This window comes from Pimephales promelas, chromosome 7 (genome assembly GCF_988280905.1).
Source record: "Pimephales promelas chromosome 7, fPimPro1.hap1.1, whole genome shotgun sequence".
Lineage (NCBI taxonomy): Eukaryota > Metazoa > Chordata > Actinopteri > Cypriniformes > Leuciscidae > Pimephales > Pimephales promelas.
This window is the reverse complement of record NC_142775.1, coordinates 22,021,627-22,046,940: the sequence shown is the minus strand read 5'-3', so window position 1 is coordinate 22,046,940 and position 25,314 is coordinate 22,021,627. Positions and strand designations below refer to the sequence as shown.

The window sequence follows — 25,314 nt, the reverse complement described above, 5'->3', positions numbered from 1 at the left end:
ATATATATATTTTACATTGTCTAAAACAAATAAGTTTCTAACATGATGTTAATTAGCACTTATTGAGAGAGTGAAAGAACTTGTATGTAATAATCCCTGGGTTTTTTTAAGTGCAATGCAACAAAACCCCTTAAACCAACCCTTTAAAAGTAAGAGCGACCTTGTAAAACATTCTTCAAAATCCAGACATGTTACATGATTAGTGTTTATTTAAAATACTCCATCTGCAAATGATTTCAATTAAAAACGGACAGTTCACAGCTAGTAGCCTACATAGTAAGCAAAAAACAAAACAAAAAAACCCCTCATTCAGTTTGTTTTTGTCTCCATGTTGTTCTGCGTTGGTTGGGTAAGGTGTAGGATCTTTTGATTGGCATAAAATCGCCGGGCACTGAACGGGTTTTGTCCAACGAGTGCCATCTGTTCCCGAGCAAAAGCTCTAAGAAAGAACGGCGTTGGATCTGCGTATGCCCACTAGGTTGTCTGCGCTAAATGATCTCCTCATGGCCACTCTGCTCAGATCCTTGTACTTATCCTCACACAGTCTTGAGATTGCCTTTGAAATAAAGTTATACGAGAACTTTAGTCTTTAAATTGACACATTGGAAAAAGATCACAAAAATCGGTCGCGTTGTTTAGCTCCTCACCTCTAGTTTCTGCGCTCGTTCGTTGCTCAGTGGCTCCAAAGGAAAGCTCAGGTTGTTGTCGTCTGCTAAAGAGCGCAGGTCAAAGTAATACTTGGCATAAACGCTGGCCGGTACGTTAATGTTAAACTGCAGCAGCTCCAGAAAATGTCTTTCCATCTCGTTCCTGAGAAAAAAAAATTATTAGATTAAATTAGTCAAGAATTAGTCTTTTTAATTAAAATCAAATGTAAATAAAACAAACAGATAAGAAAAAAATAACATGACAACTAATATACAATCCATTATTTTGCACAGCATTGACAATGTGACATACTAAACTTTTTGCCTCATCCAAAACTACTTTGAACAGCATTTGCAATTTTTATACACCATCATTCAGAAGTTTGGGAACATTTAGAAAATGTTTCTTTTTCAAAATGTTTTTTGAAAACAATTCATTTTCACTTAGGTTGCATTCATTTGATCATAAATACAGTAAAACAGCAATATTATAAAATATTACTATTTAAAATAACAGTTTTTTTGTGAGAGCAAAGCTGAATTTTCATTATTACTCCAGTCTCAAGTGTCACATGATCCTCCAGAAATAATTCTAATAGTGTTTTTTTTTTTTTTTTTTTTTTTGGTGTTTAAGAAACATTTATTTTTATGAAATCAGTGTTAAACGGTTTTGCTGCTTGATATTTTAGTGAAAACAGATTTTTTTTTCAGTATTCTTTAAATAGAAACTTGTCTTTACGGTAACTTATAATCCATTTTAAACGCATACTAATTTCTTAAAAAACAAAAAAAGTAATTTCTTTTGAAAAACAAACAAACAACTGAATACTGCACTGAACTACACTGAATAACTGTCCTAAAATTTTAAGAATTTACTTTGGGCTAAGTGACCTGCACAAAAGCCATGAAATAAAAACAAATTCATCATTCACCAAAAAAAAAAAAAAAGTTTATGCTAATGGTTAACTATTATTAACAAGAATCATCTTTTACACCTCCAATCCATCACAGGTACGGAGACTACCATCGTGGAGACAGTGACCCGAATGTTTTGGGAAGAGCAGACATTAGGTTGAGGTTGGTATGGGTGGTGTTGGGAAAGGGGGAGGAGGGATGTTCGGTCGCTAGGGGCAACAAATGGAGTGGCCAAGAGCCTGGACCATTGTAGAGGAGTCTAAGAGCACTTGAAGCCCGCCAGCCCAGAGGCTCACAAAGACTGCTTCAATGAAAGGGATGAAAATAGAGTGAAGGGGCAGAGAGGAGAGAAGAGGGACATGGCCTTTAACATACACAATCAGGTAGAACAGCACAAACACAGACACGTACACACAAAAACCCTGTCTCTGTCATTTATATGGATATCGAGACACGAGAACAAAAACAACCACAACAACAACAAAAAACAAGGTTTTGAAGTGTATTGCTGGCTTTATTTTTTTTTTTTTTTGAAAATCTTGTTCCAATGGATATCCTTCCTTCCTGCAGCATGTGCTAGATTTCAGATTGATTTGTGGCATTCGGGACATTTTGTTCTATTTATAAACGGACGGTACAAGTGAGCAGTCTCATTTCAGCAGAATGGACAGTGATAATATTATCTCACTCACATGTCCTCAACAGTGATGTCTTTGAGGATCTGACAGTAGTCAACGTTCCACACGGCCTGATCGTCCCAGACTTTCGAGGCCAGCAGGATGGCTCCCAGAACAATCCTCTTCCAGTTACATGGGCAAATGTCCAGCTCGGCATACGTCAACAGCCTCTCCAAATATACCTGCAGCAATGACAGTGGTAAATATATGTTATATCAGAAGACGTTTTTACCAAGGCAACTCGCACGAAAGACTACACATTAGTGTGTGTAGATTAGAAATAAAATATAATCTGAATTAATGTTAATTTCAATTACAAAGAAAGTAAAATGTCAGTCACACAATCCTTCAGAAATTCTAATATGCTTAATATTGTTTTTAGAAATGTCATATCTTCAATGTTGAATACAGTTATGCTCCCTAATATTGATATATTTTCAGATTAGATTCTTTGATAAAAAAATATACATTTTTATACTATTATAAATGTCTTAACTGTCACTTTTGATACATTTTGTGTGCCCTTGTAGAATACAAATATGAATTTTTAAAAAAAAGTAGGAATTAAAAAAAAAATCTTACTAACATCAAAGACTTGAAGATAGTGTATACTACTTGTATAAATCAACATTAGTTAATGTATTATATATGAATCTTCATGAGCAAAAGTATATTAATAAAATAGCATTACCCAGATTAATAACAAAATATTTGTTTGTTGAATTGATGAATAACATTAACTGGTCATGAAATAGGTGAGCAGTACATAACATGATTTACTTAACGGTAAAAGAAAGAAGTTGGAATTGTGGAAAAGTACAGGTTAAACAAGCAAATGATGATTCATTCTCTAGTGCTCTACTGTCCTCTAGTGGAGTGTTAGGAAATTGTGAATAAGCATATCTCCGTCAAAAATCAAAGCCTCATATTTTTTTTCTGCATTGTACCAGTTATTTATTCTATTGTCTTTTTTCTCATTTTATTGTTGAAAGTAAAGCAGACTAGCCGGACAGACTGCCATTCTCTTACCAGAGTGACGATTGCACACTCGGCCGTGAGCTGTGCTGCGCTGAACAGTGTCCGGACGAATCGATAGATGAGTTTGTGTTCTGGATCTGTGCGGGAGTAATCGTCAGGAACCTGCTCCCTCTGCCAAAGGTAGCATTTATATACATAACATCTTAATATACATTCAACTTCAAGCTCAAATGCCAGCAAAGAGACCTTCCACTATAGCAAAGAGTCCCTGTCATTGTGCAAGTACAAACACATCTAACAGTGCTACAAATAACAAGAATAACAGACTGTTCAGAAACGCATTTCCAAAATCCATTTCAGCTGGATTTTAAACCACACATGAATTAGATAAAATGTACAAATCGGATTGCATAAAATGTTTTGCTGCTCAGACTGAACAGCTAAATGGATTTGATACACACAAAAATAGATATTGCAGCCTGTCTGAACAAAACCAGTGACTGTAAAATGTGAAATTGTCTATCAGCTGCTGATGAAACAAGATAAATAAGGGGTTAACTTACAGATAAGGGGTGCATTTTTTCATCAAAGATGTCCAATGACCTATTGGAGTCCCTAAAATGGATTTTCACAGAACACATTTAAAATGTATATAAAATACCTCATCAAATGTAGAGCTCAAATTATTTTCTCATGGTAAAATATATAACCAAACCTACCTGTTTTTAATGTGATAATATATTGCTAATGTGACACTGGAAACAGAGAACACAAATGTGTCAACCAACAGTACCGTTTCACCTTATTTTTTTGACATGCATTCATTTGCATGTACTCATTATTGTGTATATTTGACTATACTGTAGAAATGTTGCAATAATACAGTGAACCTTCACTGACCATTTGATTGTGCTTTTCAGGTTGGGCTGACTAACGGTACTGTCATCAATGAATATCGTAGAGCAGGAACTGTACTTCTTTGAAAGCAGACCAGGTGAGACCTTTGGAAAGGACCAACATTTAACACGCTTGCATTGCAGTAAGACGTCCCAATCATACAAGCAAGCCCAACCACAAAACAGACTCCGCAGCACATTCACTCACGTGGTTTATGTGATTGCTTTTCCTCCTATCCCGTACTGTAAAAGAGAAAACCAAGGGTTTTTCGTTAAATAATTCTTCAACAAATATTGACAAGCTGTGCCAGTGGCCATTTATGGGTCAGGACTCAGGACACTTAGGTTAATATGCAGCTGCTGACTAGGTAGTAAAATTAAATTATTAACTCATTAGATTTGTTTAATCACTCACCATCCGTCTGTGACTTGCTAAGGAAGATCGTGCTGGCGCGGGCATGATCTGAGGGGTTGGACTCTAAAGCCAAATCTAAAAGAAAGATAGTACATCAATTAGGCATTATTAGAAACATTTGGAAAACCACCTTAAAGAATAGGTGGTATGTACTTAAATATCAATGAAATATAATACTTCTATAATTTTACACATATACTACTCAAAGGTTTGGGTTGATTTCATTTTCTAACCTCACGTATCTTACGAAATATCATTCAAATTGAATTAAAAAAAAACTTTCTATTTTGATAAAATGTAATTAATTTCTCTGATGGCAAAGCTGAATTACTCCAGTCTTCAGTGTCACATGATCCTTCAGAAATCATTCTAATATGCTGATTTGCAGCTCAAGATACATTTCTTATTATTACCAATGTTGAAAACAGTTTCATGATTGTTTTTGATGAATATAAAGTAAAAAGTTCTCGTAAAAAAGTAAAAAAATCTTTCGTAAATGTATAAACCTCTTTACGGTCACTTTTATGTATCCTTGCGGAATAAAAGTACTAATTTCTTAAAAAAAAAAAAAAAAAAAAAAACGCGTCTGTATGCAGTACAGCATAATATTTACAATAACCGCTCACGACATCTGCCAATAACAAGGCACTTTTTTTTTAAGATACAGAACTAGAAAAGCACTTTAAGATACAGAACTAGAAAAGCACAGAATAAATATTCATCTTCAAAATGAAAACCCCCTACTACACTGATAAAGGTGGCGTGTCGTCCTATTCGGCACACATAAACTGACAGGAGCATGCTGCTATCTGCTCTTGCCACAGGAGCGAGAGGAGTGGTGAGCACAATGAGCCTATTGTATGGGCACTGCAATACACCCATAGCTCCGCCCACAACACCATGCACCACAGGAGCCGTGCCAGTCAAATACGTTACAATAACAGGATACCGAGATGGTGTTTATGTTTGTCTATATATCTGTAAAAAAACGTTCTACCCAAAGTGCAGCTCAGAATGCTAGAATTGAGGAATTGAGCCACTTCTTGAAAAGTTGTCTGTACCAGCCAATGAAAAGACATTCTTTTCATTCAAACTCACTGGATACAGGGTCAAAAGATTTATTTTACCATAAACACACTCCAAGGAGATGTTTGGACAGCTGCAACCATGTCATGGGAGCTACAAAACTGGCAGGAGGTGTGTAGCGCAGGTGCAGGGCAAAAGGATCCTTGAGAGTTCTGGGTACCCAATTTTAGATAACTTAACAGTCTACAGTCCGAAATGTACTTTAACAAGTATGTGAAAACAAGCACAATTTTGTGTCCCAATGGATCTAATGTCAAATCATAATGCATGTAGCAGTGTCAGCAGCACCACAAGGGGCGCTATGCCTGCAAGTGCGTTTTAGTGTAAACATTTCTCTTGCTGGTCAACAATGAAGCAACAGTTTGAAAAAAAAAGAAAAGAGTTAATAGCAAGCTTCATGAATAACAACGTATATATTTAAAGGTAATGATAAAACATCACTCAGAGATCCTATTCCCACTGCAGTTCACCTTTTATGGTCACTGCATAGCGTTTCCAGGAGCTACATTCAGAAACATCCAAGAAAATGAAAACCTCGGAGCCTGGCAGTACCAAGTCTTGACATCTTTCTTCAACACAAATAATCACAGCCATTTTCTATAAGAGATTATAAATGTCATGGCAAAGTAAAAATGCCAAGTACAGTTCAGTTGGGAATAGGGATGGGACGATAACCGGTTTCACTATAAACCGTGATAAAATGTACTGACGGTTAGTATTATCGTTTAAAATTTAATTATCATTAAAACCGTGTTTGATTATCGCGATTTTAATAACTCACTGAATCCTGTCGGCCAGTCTGACGCAGGCGCGCAGCACGCAATATTTTTTTAAATTACTATTCGAGAAGGAATGGTGGAAGGCAGTGACCGTGCTCAGGAGGTTTTTCAGCCTTTTAAGAGGACCAAATCTGAGGTGTGGTCATATTTTGGGTTTTACAAAAGTCCTGAGGGAAACTTTATCGAGGATGGTCACCCTGTCTGCCGAACAAAAAGTCACTACAATAGAAACACTTCAAATCTGCGAGTCGTCTTGTGTGATCATCACCCGAACGCAAGGCAAGTTAACTTTGACCTTAATACCAAAACTACATCTGGGAAACAATTGGGCACGAAATGTTGTTTTGAGTTGAAACATTTTATGTCACTCATTTGAAATAGACGTGAAGCTTCCGCGAAGAAAAGTTCGTAGCAAGTGGATTTGAGCCAAAGACGAACGAACAACTTCAAACAAGACTATTATTAAGAGTGATATTTTAAGGGATAGTAAAGTATAGATACATCACGTATTAAACCGATTTTATTTTTACCACATAATTACGGGGACATATTGAATTGATAACGAGATTAGCTAATGTTTTAAATCTTACCTGTTTATGAATTCATTTTGTAAAACAATCGTCCAGACAAGATATATCACACCAATATTATCAAACTATGTAAAAAATAAATCAACTCTGATTTCATTTTTGCAATACAATCAAAAACCGGAGACGCAAGACGGCAAGTTGTATTTGAATGAAACAATGCGTCCGTTGTGAATGTTATGGATGTGCGCTGTGTAATAATGCGTTGCTATTGACGACTGGCATTATAAAGAAGCAAATGCCATAGAATAGAATCTTGCTTAAAAAACTGCATAGAGAGACTTGTTTTATTTGTTGTTTGTTGATTTTCAATTATAAAATGAAATGAAATGTTTTCAGTGTGAGCATCAGTTCTTTTTGAGCACTTTCATAAATTTTTAACAAAAACCGTGATAATATTGATAATCACGATTATTTTGGACACTATAATCGTGATATGAAATTTTCATACCGTCCCATCCCTAGTTGGGAAAATCTGAAGACTTATTTCTCAACCAAACTCTTGTTGGAGCTGAGGCACAGAATCCTTCCCCGAGAGATCGATGGACATGGGTGAGAGGGAACGCTGACCGATAGGAACGTGCAACTTTAGTTAACACCTAAGGTCGGCAAACTAGAGCCAATTATCTGTTTGTCGTCAACTCAGTTTTTAAAATGCAAAACTAACGCCACACTGCAGGAAAATACAAATGCTTTCTTGGTCGAGCACAAATACTCCTTAACTGTGGTAAAAGCCCTGCAAGGAACTCCCATGAATTATTGCTTTTAAGTACTAGTTCAACAAAAACAGAACATTTTGTTATCATTTACTCACTCTCATGTTACTCCAAACTTCTGTGGGGGAAAAAAAGAGGGAGACCAGTCACTCTCTTTCACGCAATTACAATGACTAGGGACTGGAGCTCAAAATAATGATTTTTTGATGGCTCAAGCATGGCTTCTCTCATGAACTTTGATAAACATGCCCAGTAAATGATGATTTGAAAGGAATATAGACCACTTTTTTTTGTCATTTTGTAACGTGACATACCCCCTTTTCACTTTTGTTATTGGAAATGATAATTTGAATAATCTTCAAAAATGGATCTTTTGTGTTCATACAGGTTTGGAACGGCATGCGGGTGAGTTCATACAGGTTTGGAACGGCATACGGGTGAGTAAATTAACGAGTATTATTATTTTTTGATGATCTATCCATTTAACATTGTTCAAAGTTTGGGGTCGGTATTTAAAAAAAAAAGTTTTCTAAATAAGTCAATGCTCACCAACGCTGCATTTATTTTATCAAAAATACAGTAATATTGTGGAATATTATTTCAATTTAAAAAAAAATTTAGTGTCAAAGGACATTTCTTATTATCATCAATGTTAAAAAAAAGTTGTACTGCTTAATATTTTTGGTGGAAACAATGACAGATTTTTGCATAGTTAAAAAAAAACCTGTATATTATTTGAAATATATATATATATATATATATATATATATTTTTTTTTGTGACTGTAAATGTCTTTACTGTCACTTTTGATCAATTTAATTAATAGAGGGCCACAACTTTGTAGGGTTTAGCTTCAGCTCAACCTGCTTGGAAGTTTCTAGTAATCCTGAAAACCCCGATTAACTGGATCGGGTGTGTTTAATTAGGGTTGGAGCTAAACTCTGCATGGCTGTAGCCCTCCAGGAATTGAGTTTGAGAAAACTGATTTAATGCATCATTGCTGAATACAAGTATTATTTTTATTTTAAATTCCACCAACCCCAAACTTTTGAACAGTTCTGTATGTGCTAAACAACTGAGATTCATTTATTCCACAGGTCTATATAGCTCATGCACTTAACCGACACTCCCATTCCCCCACTACCAAAGTCAAAAATAAGCCCTGGGGGTAGGGCAGCCGTCCTCACAGAGGGGAGGAACATGGCTGTAGTGTGGCTTGTGTACAAACATGGGGTATGTGTACCTCACAGACAGATTTTGTTAGTTAAAGGAGTAGTTCACTTTAAAAAAAAACTTTTGCTGATAATTTACTCACCCCCATGTCATCCGAGATGTCCACGTCCTTCTTTCCTCAGTCGAAATAGAAATTAAGGTTTCTGATGAAAACATTCCAGGATTTTCTCCATATAATGGACTTCAATGGGAACCAAACGGTTCAAGGTCCAAATGAGAGTTTCAGTGCAGCTTTAAATGACACCAGACAATGAATAAGGGTATTATTTAGGACCCTTCGAGTCATGACTCGAAAAAAAGATTTGTTCATTTTGATGAACGAGTTTGAACAGGAGAGTCACGAACGCTCATCACAGAACAGTGCAAGGTGAGCATTTGTGGTTGTAAACCTTAAACTTTTTTATTTATTTTTTTAAATGACCAATTGTTTCGCTAGATAAGACTCTTATTCATCGTCTGGTAGCGTTTAAAGCCATTTGAAGCTGCACTGAAACTCTTATTTGGACCTTGAAGAAAATCCTGGAATGTTTTCATCAAAAACCTTAATTTATTTTTGACTGAAGAAAGAAAGAAAGAAAGACATGGACATCTTGGATGTGGGTAAATTATCAGCAAAAGTTTTCTTTTTAAAGTGAACTACTACTTTAAAAAAGAGAATTCACAACTTTGATAAATGTTAGTGCTGTCACTAATAACACAAATAATATACTTTAATGAAGATATTATCAGTGCTCGTCTTTCTTGCACTTCTCTTCTGGTTTGGTGGTTAATAAAGAGTACGTAATGCCTACTAATGGGTAAATAAGACAAAAAGATGGGGAAAAACTGGCATAAGACACCCGAGAGAAGTGATTCTGTTCATGAAAATGGTGAGACAGTTTAAAACAGGAAAACAAAGTTTATCCAAACTCAAACTCTAAGCCCCAAAGGGAACAAAACATGCCTCGTTCAGATTCCCAAAGACATAGAGAGAGATAAGGAGAATGCAGCTGTCCCAAAGATCTACATCACTGGGATGCCAGAAATACTAAACATTTTTGATCGTCTCTGCCAGTTAAATTTAGAATGGTTTTTATTCACATCTCCAACAGAATTCCAAACGAATCATGACCTGGAATGTCCCAATCACAAAGGATTAACCACAGCCAAAGTAGTGGAGTTTACACTGCTGTCATATGTGCTTAGAAACAAAGATAAAGACATGTTGCTCTAAATACAGCACTGGACATTAAGTTGTGTGTGTGTGCCTATATACATCTCCCCTGAGAGTAAAATAGCTCAGGCTAAATAAACAGCAGTAAAGACTGCAAACAGCCCCAAGAGGCTTCACACACATATCCCACATACTAACAGACATCCTTCTAAAAATCTCCATAAACCTCTTTTCTTTTAATAACAAAAGCTGATTTTTAAGTTTGCAACAGTAATTTTGACAAAATATCATAGGCCATCCACTTTCAGAGCAAACCAACCAACACAGCACTTAAAGTGTTGAGCTGTTAGGAGAAACCCGACCCGTGAGATGAAGAGGTCAAGGCATCAGATCTCAGTGCAGTTCTTCAAGACGCTGTGACACACGAATGTTGAAACACAATAACAAAAGAATAGAACAGAATACAATAGTTTCGCAAAGAATAAAATGTTGTTTTGTGGCGACATGGATCAACCCATGCGTGGTTCAAACTACAACATTTCAGTTAAAGCTGACCTTTAATAAGCACATGATATAAATCAGGTTAAATAAAGAGATGTCCAAAGAGTGCCATTGTCTGGCTCAAGGTTCCTCAGTTTTGCTAGTGGGGATCCAGCATCCTGCAAAGTTAACTTCCAATCCTGTTAAATCACACCTGTCTGTAATTATCAAGTAAACCATTAAGGGACTGTTTACACCTGGCCACTTCGTGCGTTTTCTCAGATTAGTAAAGTGCACGTCACCGAAAGCAACAGATATGAGCCGAATTTTATTTATCATCGGCTAATTTCAAAATCAGCAAAGACAGCAATAAGAGAGAGCGAAACAGCCCTGGTAAGTTCATTTCCTTTCTTTACTTTTAATGAAGATGGTAAGCGTCTGCGACTTTCCCTTTGATTTGCGATAGATTGCGGCCCGTTGGCTTGATAGACTCAGCTGCTCATCTGAGTTGATGTGTGTCGCAGTAGCGTCGTCATATCTGACTAAAACAACATGCCATATAGCCTATAACACGTTTATTTTTTTATCATTTTTGGGAGTAGTAAAATTTACATATGTGGTTTCAACAACCAGATGCATTTACACTTGTGCAGTTTCGACTGGAATGCGGCCCAGACCACCTCCCAATGTGGTTTGAGCGATCGGATTCAAATCCGTCTCGAATGCGTTTCGGGGGGCATTTACACCTGGTCTTTTCACGATCAGATAGCTATCCGATCACAAAAAACGCATGAAGTGGCCAGGTGTAAACGGCTAATAGTTCAGGTGTTCAGGGTTGATCTTCACTAGCAAGGCACTGTAGTCTATGTTTTCTCAGTAAGCTACAACACACACTAACTTACCATCAGGCACTTCTCGATCACTGATGTGCTGCAGGTATGGACCGGTTTCATCGCTCAGGTCTGTGTTGATCTGATACTCCTCCAGACGCTCCACCTGCCGGGGTAGTTTGGGGCTCCCACTGGGAGACACGCAGCAGGACACTGTATTGCCCATGATGACACAAATACACAAGCACGTGCTCTACCTGCTCAGGTGTATTGGTCTATGACAAACACCTTTGAAACTCACACCGGGGCAGCTTCTGATGTGAATCAATGAATGAGCTTAAACTAAATGAAGGTTCACGAAGAGCTGAAATATACACAGAGTCAGCATTACAGTCTTGCTGCTCCAGAATCAAGAGGTATTTTACTATCTGTGCCAGTCATATAACGGGACTCCATGCATTTAGACACCGTGCCACAAAAGACCTTTAGAACCCGAGTAATAAATACAACCGCATATAAGACACGTGACTGAAAACATATCACTAGAAAATAGCTGTCTGAGATTATCGAATACGGATTTATTCCTTTAAATTAGCCGTAACGTTACATGCTAACGGCTAAAATTGATTCATTGTGAATAGGCGACTTATTAGCCTCCCAGCTAACTGAGATAAACAATCCCTTTAACGCTAATTTAAATGTCCGAATGAGTACTAAATCAGGCCGGTTCGGCGGTTCAAATCGGGGACCGACGAAATAGACCTTAAATAACACCCTTCCAAGCATTTATCCGTCGTTTATAGGGCAGATCTCTGTGTTGGCTGAAACTCTGAATCCAATAATCACTTAAATCCTCAGGCCTTCGGCCCGTAGCGAGAGAAAATTAGGCTTTGAGCGCAGCGGAAATAAAGTCCTGTCCATTTACATGCGCCCAATTCAAGCGCCGGGTTTGTTTCGAGTTATTAAAATGTGTCACCGAGTCTCGTCCGAGAGTCCCCCCGTTATCCCCTCCTCCTCGCCGGCCAGTGCAGCAGCAGCAGCGATCCGCTCCCCGCCACCACCGCCATCTGCTTCGAGTGACGCAGGAAAGGACCCGCCCCGCTTAGACATTCCATCAATTGCGATTGGATGAGTCATCAAAACAAACTAAATATTTACTCGAGGATTGGTGATTAAAACCGTCAATCTTCGCCGTCAAGCTACAGATTTAAACCCCGCCTATTTACACACCTCTTTGTGAATGGAATTGAATTCTCAGTGTGCACTGTAGGATGTCTGCTATTATTTTGAATGTGAAATATTAGACTATGTAATGATACACTTTTAGTATGCAACTGTAGTATGCATGTTTAATTCAGGGAGTTGTGTGTTATCAACTCTGAACTAAAAATGATTGGATCATTCAGCAGCCGCTCTACTTTGCAAGTGTTTAAATAAATATTAAATACCACTGGTACCAGTAAATCATAAAATGCTCAAATTTGTATTCAGTAGGGTAAAAACAGTGTGATAAAATTTACATTTTTATTTTAAAATACGTTTGAATGAATTTAGAAGATTTCACGTGTAACAAAATATGCATGTTCCCGCCACAATTCAGAGAGATATCATATTTTATTTATTTAATATGTATAATATAGGAAAAATCAAATTATTAAAATTTTAGAATATGTTACAAAAAAGTTCTCCCCCAATTTTACGTGACCCTGTGGTGTTACCACAATGCATAATGTACCTTTTAATAGAAGGGATGATTCAAATTGGCCCATTTTCTCTGTGTCCAGGTCATTACAGGGGATGATTGATCTGAGGGGTGCATGAGGAACTCATTTATTCTTAGTCATTTTCATAGGTTTAGCTAAAGTTTGGACAATTTTGTCACACTTTAGTGTTACACTGAAAAAAAATCTAAACAATCTTACCTTCCATTGATTTGACTGAATATAGCATGTTTAATTAGTTTAATATCATAGCAATATATTTTATTAATTTAAAAAACAAGCACTAACAAATTCAGCCTCTTGATTTCTACTCAAGTAAATAACCTAGTTACTTTACATTGTAAATCTAATTTTCTTAAAAAATAAAAAAAAAATGTATGAAAACAGTGTCTACCAAATTACGATCCAACCAGACAATAAAACCATGTATAAAGATAAGCAATTGGTGATTCAGACTTATTTGGGGTCTCATTTAGCTCTTTCCTTGAGTACAAAGTTTAACACATTGCATTGTGGGAATAATTTTATCAGACAATAAGACTCATTACACAGTATTAGTATTTTATTATAGATTTACATTTGTGTACAAAAGGGAGGGGGGAGGGGGCTTTGACAACAAGTATCCACAATTGTAACAGTATTAGAGTGCAAAGCTTCTAAAAATGTAAGCCAAGTCACAAAGTATATACAATACACTTCTAAACTTTTGAAACACTATAAAATCCTACTGGTACTGTACATCGTGTCCAAAAGTTAAAAGCTATCATACAAAAAGTGCATGATGTGTTTGTCCAAAATGAGTGGGATCAAACATTGCTTTAGATTGATTGGTCTTTTGTATGCATGAAGGCAAACACACATATTTCAGAGTTCACTTTGGCCAGCATGGCAGTAGATCAATCTCATTGCATACAGGGTACATACAAAAGGGGAATAAAGTTAATGTCACTTCACAAAAGTAAAGATGCTATCACTGAAAACAGACAGACTTTGCATTTCTCTGAAAGCTGAGGTCAGTCTGCCCTCCGATGAGATTCTTGTATCGGAAAATAATTGGTTTTGTGAGTAAAATCGGGTTGCATGTCGGCTTGCATAAGCAGTTAAGACTGCAGATCTGGACCGTGAGCGCCTGCTGTGGAGAGATTGCTTCCCTAATTTGTCACGCTTGAGCACGTAAATGACATGTCAGTCAGGCAGATGGTTTAACATTTAAGAGTAGCAGCAGATGATGCACTCGCCAACAGAGGACAAAAGGTGCATTTCAGTACAGACTGGAATTGTTGACGGACAGTTTTAATTCAGTCTGCTAACATCTCATTTAAAACATTCTGTCCTCAATGCAGAGAACATGCAAAATGTCATACTCCAACCAACATGGGAAACCAAAAGTCCAATAATTGCCTGATATTTTTTTTTTGGTCATTTTTAAAATTATTATTAATTAAAAACTTTAAAAACCATAAACAGTGTCAACTGAGACACTGACAAAATACAAATAATGTAGAAAAAGGCAACTTAAGTTACCAAATGTTCAGAACTTTCAAAAGCAACTGAATGTGGATAAAAAGGAAAAAATAAACAAGAGAAATCCTTTAAACACGTCTTTTTTTTATGAAATAGCTGCCAAAATGCATATGCCATAATAGATTGATAACATATATACTCTTTACTTGTGTTCTCAAATACAAAGATACCGCCTCCACGTTCATAGTGTTAGAAAACAAACAAAAAAGACCATATAACGATATCAAAGCCAATGTAATATTGATAAAACATGCTTTAGCCTATAATGCCAGAGATAGAATGTATTGGACTGTATTTCATCCAATTATAGCTCTATGATATACAAACTTAACACAAAAGTGATCTGCTGAATCTGATCAACATAAATGTCGGAACCTTTTAAATTTACGTCTGTGCATAACTCCTGACACTGTAACGTGAATTTGGTGTATTAGAGATGAAATGTCAGCAATAAAATAATCATTTTATTTTGTTTGTGCAACTTCTGCTACTGCAATGGCAGGATTGTAAGTAATTCATTTTTGTTTGTCATCTAAAATGAGCAAAATGTCCAAATCGAAATGTAAATGGAATATAATCTTGCTCTGTATACGATACACAATATTTCATTTTATAAATGGCATAGATTCTGTAAATCAATATTCATATTTGTATATAGTTTGTAATGGAAAAAAAAAACGTCAACTCAAAACACAAGAGCACTATACACCAAATAAAAGTAGCAGTCAGACACGTTAAACCTTTTGAATCTCAAGAGGGAATGATGCCAACTTCAAGAGAAAATCTTCCTCTGTCTACCGTACTATTGACATTTCAGTTAAATTATTATTCTTATTATTTTACATTATTTCTAACTCTTTTAAAAGTTATTTGATGACTTAGACACCAGCACACTGGAAAAAAAAGGTAAACATTTTCCTCCAAACCCCTCCGCTGAGTTTCGGTTTGAGTCCCGGAGTAAAGATGGCTGAGAACTTGCTTCTGTGTTTAAGTCCACAGTAAAGTTTTCAGCATTTTTTTTTTTTTGTCTATAATGACATGATCCGAAATTTCTAGAAGAGATTTGTGTTAGCCAGGGAGCTTCTGTTGAGTTCCCTCACATACCTGTGTGTTCATACAGGCAGTCTGCAGCAATTTAAAATAAGAAAACATATAGAAAACATGCGTCCGTGTCAGGCTGACTCGTCTTTTAGTCTCTGTACACGCAAGTCCGCCAGAAAGGAGGGAGAATGTGTGGGTACATCACTCTGATTTGTGACAGTACAGGTCTTTGAGTGCTTTAAGTTCCTCGATGAGCGTTTTGTTCTGGTTTTCCAAAACGGCCACACGGTTCTCCAGACACTTGACGTATTCCTTTTTCTTCCGACGGCACTCACGAGCGGCCTCTCTGGAGGAGGAAAGAAATGTAGCATCTATTTAGCAGATGTTTTGACGACTCTTTTTGGTCCAAAATGGGGTTGTCAATATAAGTGCTCAATACAAGAATTTTTATATATATATTTAAAGATAAATGTTAAATAAATAAATAAATAAAATAAATTTAGTAAACACAGACCCATATGCAGACCCATACTATTTGCATATGCAAATTAGTCCCTGTCTCCACTCAATCACACCTGATCCACTCGGTCAACTGTAGTAAACGCTACACGACTGCAAGTGGAAATATTGGTTTAATTGAGCCAAGAAGTAAAACCAAAAATGATTCTTATTTATTTTTTTTTTTTTTACTAGTGGGTGTAGGACACTATAGTTAATTTATGTAAGTGAGGATATCAGTATAAGTAAACAGTGACATATACCCAAAATTACTTTATACAGTGGACTACCAGACCAGTAAAATATACCAAAAATTATTCAGACACTTTGATCTGACCATGTTTTACAAATGTTTTTTTTGAGTATCAATCTTGAGTATTGATAGTCAGTACTTGTATTACTGATACTGTTAAAAAGACTGATATTGTGTCCACTTCTGTTCAAAAGTTTTGTCAGTAAGATTTTTTTTTGCATCATACAATCATACAATGATTTATGAGGGATCGTTTGACACTGAAGACTGGAGTATTGGCTGCTAAAAATTCAGCTTGCCATCACAGGAATAAATTATATTATTTGCGACCAATAGTGAAAAGGTTTACTTTACGTTTGCTTTTACCAAATTTCTTTTTGGCGTTTACCTGTTTTTCATGAGGCGGACTTCCCTTTTGCGTGTGGCTTCTTCAGCACCTCCTTGGCTTGGCAGGGCTGGGGAGGATGCCATGACCACACCTGGAGCTATAGTGCTGGTTGGGGCAGTACGAATTTGATAGGCCTGCACGTCTCCAGAAGCAGCTGTCAGGCAGAAAAAACACAGCCAACAAACAATGAATCAATAGTGAGTTTGACTCAAAGAACAACATCAAATCATAGAATATTAATGGCTAAACAACTTCATATAGAACAATAAGTATAATGATAACTTTATTAGCAATAATCAATCTGTATATTACAAGCGCACAGCAGTTTTGTCGTCTGTCACATGCTCTGCCAAATACCCCACTGTCGTATGTAAAATGCTCAAGCTCTTTACAGCATGATGGATTCTGATTGGCTCTGTGTTTTTTACTGCTCTTTAGATGGAAAAATTGGGTAGATATAGTTATTATCGTTGGTCTGAATGGCCCTTACCTTTTGCAGTGGCCCAGATTAATATAATAGGTCAACAAGTTAAAAACAACATCAAATAAAAATGTATACTATTGACTTATTAAATAAATGTACCTTACCTTGTACCACTACTTGATTGCTGGGCACCAGAATCTGCTGACCATCACTGGTCTGTGCGTACTGCAGAATGGTGGTCCCTTGCTGGGCTCCTGCATTTGTCATAGTGAGAGTCTGCAATCCCTGCATTCCATCTGTGCCATTATTTGCAAGCTGAATGGCTCCACCCTGTGTAATGGCGACTGAAGGAGAAATGGCAATTAATAGGTTGTCACTGATTTGGTGAGAATGGCACTATGTGTCTAAGAACCAAACAAGTTGGAGTTATGGTCGGAGCTTTTGGGACCTTTTTTTACATTATTCATCCAAGTGTTTGTATAACCTTTTATGAGAAATTCCAAGCACTTTTCAAAGGCTTTCAAGAGCTTCACACTTTTTTCCAGCACTTCAAAGCTCTTAATATTTTCCAATTTTTTTCCAGTTTTTGAGTTTAAATATGAAGAAAAACTAAAACTTCATGGCAAACAAACACTTTTTTGAAAAAAAAAAACTATTTAAAAAAAAGACATGCCATTACCACTCTAACCAGCACATAGTGACAGAGGAGCACTTATTGACTTATTAGCCATTTCCACTCGTGGATTTCAAAAAGTAGAATTTCACAAAGTCTCCTAAAAAACAAAAACTTTTCTTCCCATTGTGACTGAGTATAAAAGGAGTACTCTTTACTTGTTTTCTTTGTTAATCACTGAAGCTGTCGGTCAGTTCAGTAAGATATTATAGAAGAACAATCGTACATTTAATAAAGAGTAGAAAATATTTCAATTGTTTCCAAAAATAAATAAAAAAAATAAAATTTGCACATTACTGTTGTTAATAAAAGTTCATTTTACCTGCATATCAACTCAAACCCGGTGCTTTATAGTCGTTTTAAAGAAATAAACGTAATATTATTAGTAGCTGCACTTATAAAGGCAAGCCAATAGTAATTTTACTGGCGGTACCTTCTGTACAACTAAGTGGCACCGGTGCTGCTGCTCTCAAATGTTATTCTAGTCTAAAAGTGCTCCTAACATGTTGAGCAATGATGCTAAAGTGGGAGAATCAGAATATCTCAACTTCATTTGTGGACTTTAACGTACTGTACTGGCCACTGCTGGTCTGATATATTGGGGTTGGCACTGTCACTGTAGTGATGGAAGGCGCAGTGTCCTCCTCGGATTTCTCTTCTTCAATTCTCGGAACTCCTGGAGCATCTGATGACAGGTCATTCAGGATTTTCCTATAGATCACAAATAGCTGTTGACTGGAAAATTCCTTATGTAATGCAAAAACCTTGAAGACCCGCATATGTACCTATATGAGGGGCGTCTAGAAAGGATCTCTCTTCGTTTTTGACAATCGGTCACGCTGTCCACCGACTCCTGTGAGTCCTCACTCTCTGCTACTGTGGAAATCTGAGCAACAGACAATTGTATCATGCGTAGCACTGACTATATAACATAAATTTCACATAAGACAATCATGTGAGGTAAACAGAATACGTTAATGACGAAATTCATCTTTTCACCTGCCAGTCAGGTCATGAACATCTAGGCCCTGTTTACACCAGGTAAAGATGCGTTTTTGTCAATCTGATCACAAGTGGATGACGGTAAATACCAGGCGTAAACAGGGTCTAAATCGTTTTGAGCTTGTCCACTGTGAAATTTGCTCATGTGGTCAAATGTGTTCGAACAGCCACAAAAGAACGCCTACTGACCTAATACGTAAACATTATGGGAAGCACGATAGCCTGACGAGCATTTACTCCTGGTCGGCTGAAGACTCAAGTTTGGTTTGGAGACAAAAGCTTTGCTTGCACAATGCTCTCTCACCATTCCTAATTTCTAACACGCACTCACAGCTTTCAGCGTCGTCTTCTGTCAAAGCAGGAACAAAAGCTGCTGCTCTCTGTGTGTTTTTCCATCGTATCTGGCCGTGTTTGTATGTATATTGTGCACGCTTATCTTGTCCGATAGATCGAAAGATCTGACAAAGTCCATAGATTTACCTGCCCATAGACTCCCATCGAAGGACAGAAGTGGTTGAAAGTGGACATAAGAGATGTACAAAAGATCCAATTGACCATAATGCATCTTGATGCCAGGTGTGAACAGGGCCCTAGAGATGTTGGAGGCGTTAAGGTGTCTTACCTGGACAGTTTGCACCTGTGGTGACTGAATGACTGAAGGCTGAGCGGCCTGGATAACTCCGTGCACCTGTACCGTCTGACCATTGGGCAGCTGCACCAGGGTGACTGTGGGCGCTGTGCCACTTGCATGTCCGGCAGCCATCGTTACCTATCCAACAACAAACACAGAGTCAAACTTAGATGTTCTGTTTCTAATGTCAGAATCTTGACTGAGTGTTTCAGCTCTTCATGTTTCAAAATGTTGAAATGATGTCCTGAGTTCATTTGACGTACTGTTTGGAGTACCTGTCCAAGAGTGGCGATTTGGGCCTGTGTGAGCTGTTGGTTCTCATTTTCAGAGACCGCAGTTTCTGCACCCTGTTGGGTATCGGCTCCCGACTCCATGGTCATTGAGTTGGCTGGTGAGAAACCAGATGGAATCTGACATCTTTAATGTGTTTTTTTTTTTGTTTGTTTTTTGCCACATGAACTAAACAAAGTGGCATTTAATTAAAACAAATGATGTGCACAGATAAACCATTTATAATAAATACTGCAGTAATCCATTCAAAATTAAGATTTGTCCATTGTGATTTTATGGTGACATTAAAGGAGTAGTTCACTTTACAAAAAGCTTTTGCTGATAATTTACTCACCCCCATGTCATGCAAGATGTCCATGTCTTTCTTTCTTTAGTCGAAAAGAAATTAAGGTTTTTGATGAAAAAAAACATTCCAGCATTTTTCTCCACATAATGGAGGTCAAGGTCCAAAAGACAGTTTCAGTACAAACTGCAAACTGTTCAAAGGGCTTTAAACGATTCCAGATGACGAATAAGGGTCTTATCAAGTGAAATGATCGCTCATTAAAAAAAATAAATAAATAAATAACAAAGTTTCAGTTTTATAAGCTCAAATGCTTGCCTTGCTCTGTTCTGTGACTCGCGTTCATGACTCTCCTGTTCGAACTGAACGAATCTTTTTCTGAGTCAATTCGTTCCTTTTGTTCGTTGAATGAACCAAATGACTCGGAAAAAGATCCACTCATTTTTATGAACGAATTCGAACAGGAGAGTCATGAACGTGTGTACAGAACAGAGCAAGGCGAGCATTTGAGCTTATAAAACTTTGTTATTTATTTATTATTCGCTTGATAAGACCCTTATTCATCATCTGGAATCATTTAAAGCCCTTTGAACAGTTTGCACTGAAAACTGTCTTTTGGACCTTGAACCGTTTGGTTCCCACTGAAGTGCATTATTTGGAGAAAAATGCTGGAATGTTTTCATCAAAAATCTTAATTTCTTTTCGACTGAAGAAAGAATGGCATGGACATTTTAGATGACGTGAGTAAATTATCAGCAAAAGTTGTTTTTTTTTTTCAAAAAAGAACCACATCTTTAATTACATGCATGATTAATATGTTAAGCAAGTTAATTTCTATTAATACTACTATTACAGTCTCAACCTAAAACATTGGATGTGGCATTGCAGATGAAGCATACATACCTTTAAGAGGGGAACCTAGGCAGAATCTTCAGACTGTCCAGCGTCCACTGACTCTGTTAAGTCCTCAATGTCCGCTACTGTGGAAATCTGATCAGACAGGCACAGAAAAGTCACTATACTAGTCAGCAACTTTAACATTTCGACTTTAAAAATCATCCTCCATAGTACGGAGGAAATATTGAGAGAAAACCTCTGCAAACACTCTGTTTGTAATACAGTATCTATCTGCAAGAGTCACAAGACTACCAATTGAGATAATAAGGACTTTATAATAAGGAAAAAGTGTGTAATTGTAATGCTTTCTTCTATTCCAGCTTAATGTGAAGAAGCAACTTTTATAACAAGTAATTAGCAGAAGCAACTTTTAAACAAGTAATTAGCAGGTTGATTCCCCAATAAAGTATAAAGACTATGGCTCTCAGATTAGACAGTTCCTTCTTTTCTTGTTACTGTGACTTGTAAAAAAGAAAGTACCAGGATATAATTAATTACCAGTGTCGCATGGCATCCTGGTGCCATGATAGTATTAGTAATTGCCATGCTATAACAAACAATGCATCTAAGAGAGTGGTATACTACTTACTCGAGATGTAAAGCACTTTGAATTTCCATTGTGTATTATATGTGCTATATAAATAAACGTGCCTTGCCTAAATAGTTTTTTTTTTTTCTAGTTTTATAAGACAAGCAAATTAAATTGAAGCAAAAGATTTTCTTGGAAAGGGGAGCTAATTTTAGACTATCCAAATATAGACACATATTTGTCAAGTAGCCTATGTCTAAAAATCGTTCCTGTGCTGCAACTCTATATGGAGTTTTAATTGAATCATTTGACATTATGTCAGAAATAAGGGTGCAGATTTCCTGTACTCGAGACAAGCACAGTTATAAATCAATAATATGGCCATTTGGATTAAAAACCGAGACTGCAACACTGCAAGTCCATTGAAAAACATTCTTCCCAGAAACCTGTCTTGTCCAGGGAAGAAAATGCATAAAATATGTCTTGTCTAAATGTAAGATACAGAAACCAACAGCTGAATCATTGCTGAACATGTTTACAGTCGGGATACCTTGAACTCTGACTTGATGCTTTGGCACAAAATATTGGCAGATCTCTCTCTCTCTCTCCAAACATATGCCTACATAAGCCACACTAAAATATGCAATGCATTACTGTGCACAATGGAAATGAATTGAAATCCCAGTGTGAATGTAAAGAGTTTGTAGGTTCTCATTAGTGAAAGTCCCAGTGTGCAACCCCTAGGTGCTCTGAAAATATTTATTTCTGCATTGGTGTACAATAATGTCTGATATGAGATTGTAAACGTACTGGTGCACTGGCCAGTGATAAAAATTAAGTACTGCAATAAAGGTTATCATATAGCATTTTTTTTTAAAGTGCATCCCAATATGCTGTGAATGCAGTCCTGACTTCCCTTGACTGTTCAGCATGAGGATTGGAGTGTCTGACCTCTAGACCAGGGGTTCTCAAACATTTTGGAGCCAGGGACCCCTTACAGGGGGGAAAAAAGGATTGAGCACAAAGTTAATGTGTGAGCGGCTAATGAAATATTTTGCGCAAATGGTCTCTCCACTTGGTCTTTTAAGGCCCCACAATTGGATAACTATAGCTTTAGAAGCAGGTCAGTGGGCAGTTTTTTTTTTTTTCTTCAAGATAACAGTTTACATTTTACAATGAATGTTCCACATAGGCTATAAAATGGAAATGCAGAATGTATATGATCATTGTTCACATGTAGGCTATATCAAAACACAATCACATATTCCAAACATGGCTTTAAAAGAGAAATGTTTCAATGATTAGGCCTATTCAGCACACAAGCCTATTTATACAATAATAATGGCAATATGTTTATTATGTGTGTGTGTTGTTAAATTAAGCATATATCCACTGTATTAGCTAAAAACGTACAGTATATCTGTGTTCAATAGGAATCCATAATATTAATCTCATGGCCACAGGATGCTTCTCTTGACCTGTAGCTATTTCCTTTCCCAAAGCTGAGCTTTGATGGATATTTTGCAAACGAATTGTTTCAGTCGTTCGTTTAAAACTTCTATCTAAAACAGCTGTTTAATTGAGCTATTTAGGCCTACATCTCATCTCGCACTTTATGACCATTAACTGAAGCATCGTGCGGGAATTCGCGCTCAGCTTGCAGATTCTGAACATAAGCCCGACTCAAACATTTTGACATTGACGAGACGAACTGTTGAAATGTGTGAGGGGATTTAAAATAGCCAGAAACCGATTCACAAATGCATGAGGGGATTTACAAATCAACAGAAAGCGGTTCACAAATAAATGCCAGGCAGAGTGTGAGTGTTTGTGGTATAAAAAAAAAGAAAAACATTTGTAAATGTATATATATTTTTTTATTTGCAAATCTCATTTTATTTATTTGTGACTTATTTTTTATTTTTGTGAAACTCTTTATCTTTATTTGTCAATCTCAATTTATTTATTTGTGAATGTTATATATCTTTGTGAATCTCTTTACATTTATTTGTGGATCATAATAAATTTATTTGGAATAAGGCAACAATTCTACCCCCATAGAAATGGACTTCCATAAATAAGACCAATTGAGCACTTTGAAATAGAAAAAGATGAGAGTCTAATGCTCGAGACCCGGAATGGCACGAGTGAACCGACAGTAATGTGATCTCATGACGCTTAAAGTCTATCTGTGGTTTGATTGGTCATGCGTAGTTCTCCCTCTACTTTTCAAATCCTATTTTCTGACAGACAGATTATTCTTGGAAACGCATAGCTATTGCACATTCCTTGATCTTTACATCTAAAACTGTAAGCATGAAATCAAATGACAGCCTACACATATTATTATAAAATACTTATTTGCATAAAAAAAAAAAAAAAAAAAAAAAAAAAGGATGGCACTGTGTGGACCAGTTAGGAAAAATGCCTTAAAATGCATAGCTAATCAAGATCACTAATATTTGAATAGGTTTTTGCTATTCAACATGCAGTTATACAATATTGCATTTCTTTATTAGTCATGTGCAGTAGGCTACAGGAGGTGAAACGTTTTATTGTTCATAAAACGGTGAGTGCGTGCAATCACAGCCCTTGGAATAATATATAATGAAACTATGAAACAGTGCAATAATAACCCAGTCATAAAATATTGCAATATCATCAGGGCAAAGACTATCCAAAATATCGCACAATGCATCAAGGGCAATAGAGAAGATTAAATTATTACTGAATGATATAAGAGTATTACACCCTGAATCCACCAGGCAGCATTTTGTCAAGCCTGTGTGTGAAAGACGACAAAAAAGGGAAACCCCACATATGAACTGCAAAGATGCACAAAGAAACTCGGAAATGTTGTGCATCCATATTTCGTTGCATTTTAAATGATCAGCCATGCATCAAGATTTCCCACCCTGGGTTTGTGTTGGTCTCCCGTTTGCCTCCCCTCCCTCTGCATGCAACAACTACAGCCGCCATGATCTCTTTGTTTCCAACGGGCCGAACCCAAACCAGACTTATATGCCATTCGGGACGAGCCCTTTCCCTCCGGACACTTGTCTCCTCTTACCGATACAGACTCCCTCCGTCACTCTCGAGCCCTCGGAGCTCCACTTTTATTCAGGCCGACACGTAAGAGACCGCGTCAGGCTACACCTCCGTCGCGTCACCGAGAACAACAACACAGAGAACGAGACGAAAATCCGATCATCAACCCACTGCACTGAGCGAGAGCGGCCGAGAGCGTGGCGGAAAAAGCCGAGTGGGGACGAATACAGACGAGCCATGGCCGAAGCTCGACGAAATAGTGCGAATACTACGTACTTGAACAAGAATTTGTGAATGAAACGCGGAAAATATTTTTAAAACAGAAAATTGTTTAGCATACATAGAAACATCCAACCATATTCTTGACCATGCTGGAATAAGCTGTAACCACTGAACTATTACTAGATCAGTGGCTGTAACCTGACTAACCAGCAAACGATTTTCAGCAGGGGTTTTTGTCAGAAGCTCTCTAATCTAATCTATAATGCAAACCATTGCTAAACGTCATGTTCATCAGTTAATAATTAATTCAACATAAATTATCAAGACAGCAAAGATAAATCACCCTATTATTAGCAAAATGGTCGACTTCAGCTTTTCCAAACGAATATGCAGAGGGCTGGCAAACACAGGCTAGGCTACACTGTCATTGAAGAAGAGGGAGAGTAGCTAATAACGATACAATTTTAGGCTACTGTTTCGATTTTCTTTAAAAATTG

The 25,314-nt window shown here is 37.0% G+C and overlaps 2 protein-coding genes across 4 annotated transcripts; both read right to left on the bottom strand.

The window, feature by feature from the left end:
- Positions 1-191: 191 nt before the first annotated feature.
- ccnyl1 (cyclin Y like 1) lies at positions 192-12,474 on the bottom strand. Its single transcript, XM_039682259.2, has 10 exons — positions 11,465-12,474; positions 4,529-4,603; positions 4,322-4,356; positions 4,118-4,218; positions 3,937-3,972; positions 3,781-3,832; positions 3,269-3,388; positions 2,255-2,421; positions 648-810; positions 192-556 (listed from the first exon to the last, which is right to left on the bottom strand). The coding sequence occupies exons 1-10, from the start codon at positions 11,616-11,618 to the stop codon at positions 440-442; spliced, it is 1,020 nt and encodes a 339-aa protein (XP_039538193.2). The 5' UTR covers positions 11,619-12,474; the 3' UTR covers positions 192-439.
- A 2,908-nt stretch (positions 12,475-15,382) lies between these two features.
- Positions 15,383-24,755, bottom strand: creb1b (cAMP responsive element binding protein 1b). 3 transcript variants are annotated; one of them, XM_039682844.2, is made up of 9 exons: positions 24,618-24,755; positions 21,025-21,111; positions 19,811-19,935; positions 19,539-19,685; positions 18,700-18,800; positions 18,486-18,625; positions 17,406-17,585; positions 16,818-16,971; positions 15,383-16,024 (listed from the first exon to the last, which is right to left on the bottom strand). In XM_039682844.2, exons 3-9 carry the CDS (start codon positions 19,925-19,927, stop codon positions 15,880-15,882), a joined length of 984 nt encoding a protein of 327 aa, XP_039538778.1. In that variant the 5' UTR covers positions 19,928-19,935; positions 21,025-21,111; positions 24,618-24,755; the 3' UTR covers positions 15,383-15,879. The 3 variants fall into 3 exon arrangements, with proteins under 3 accessions (XP_039538778.1, XP_039538780.1, XP_039538779.1); XM_039682846.2 differs by having other exon boundaries at positions 19,823-19,935; XM_039682845.2 differs by lacking the exon at positions 24,618-24,755 and adding an exon at positions 24,462-24,601.
- Positions 24,756-25,314: the final 559 nt, after the last annotated feature.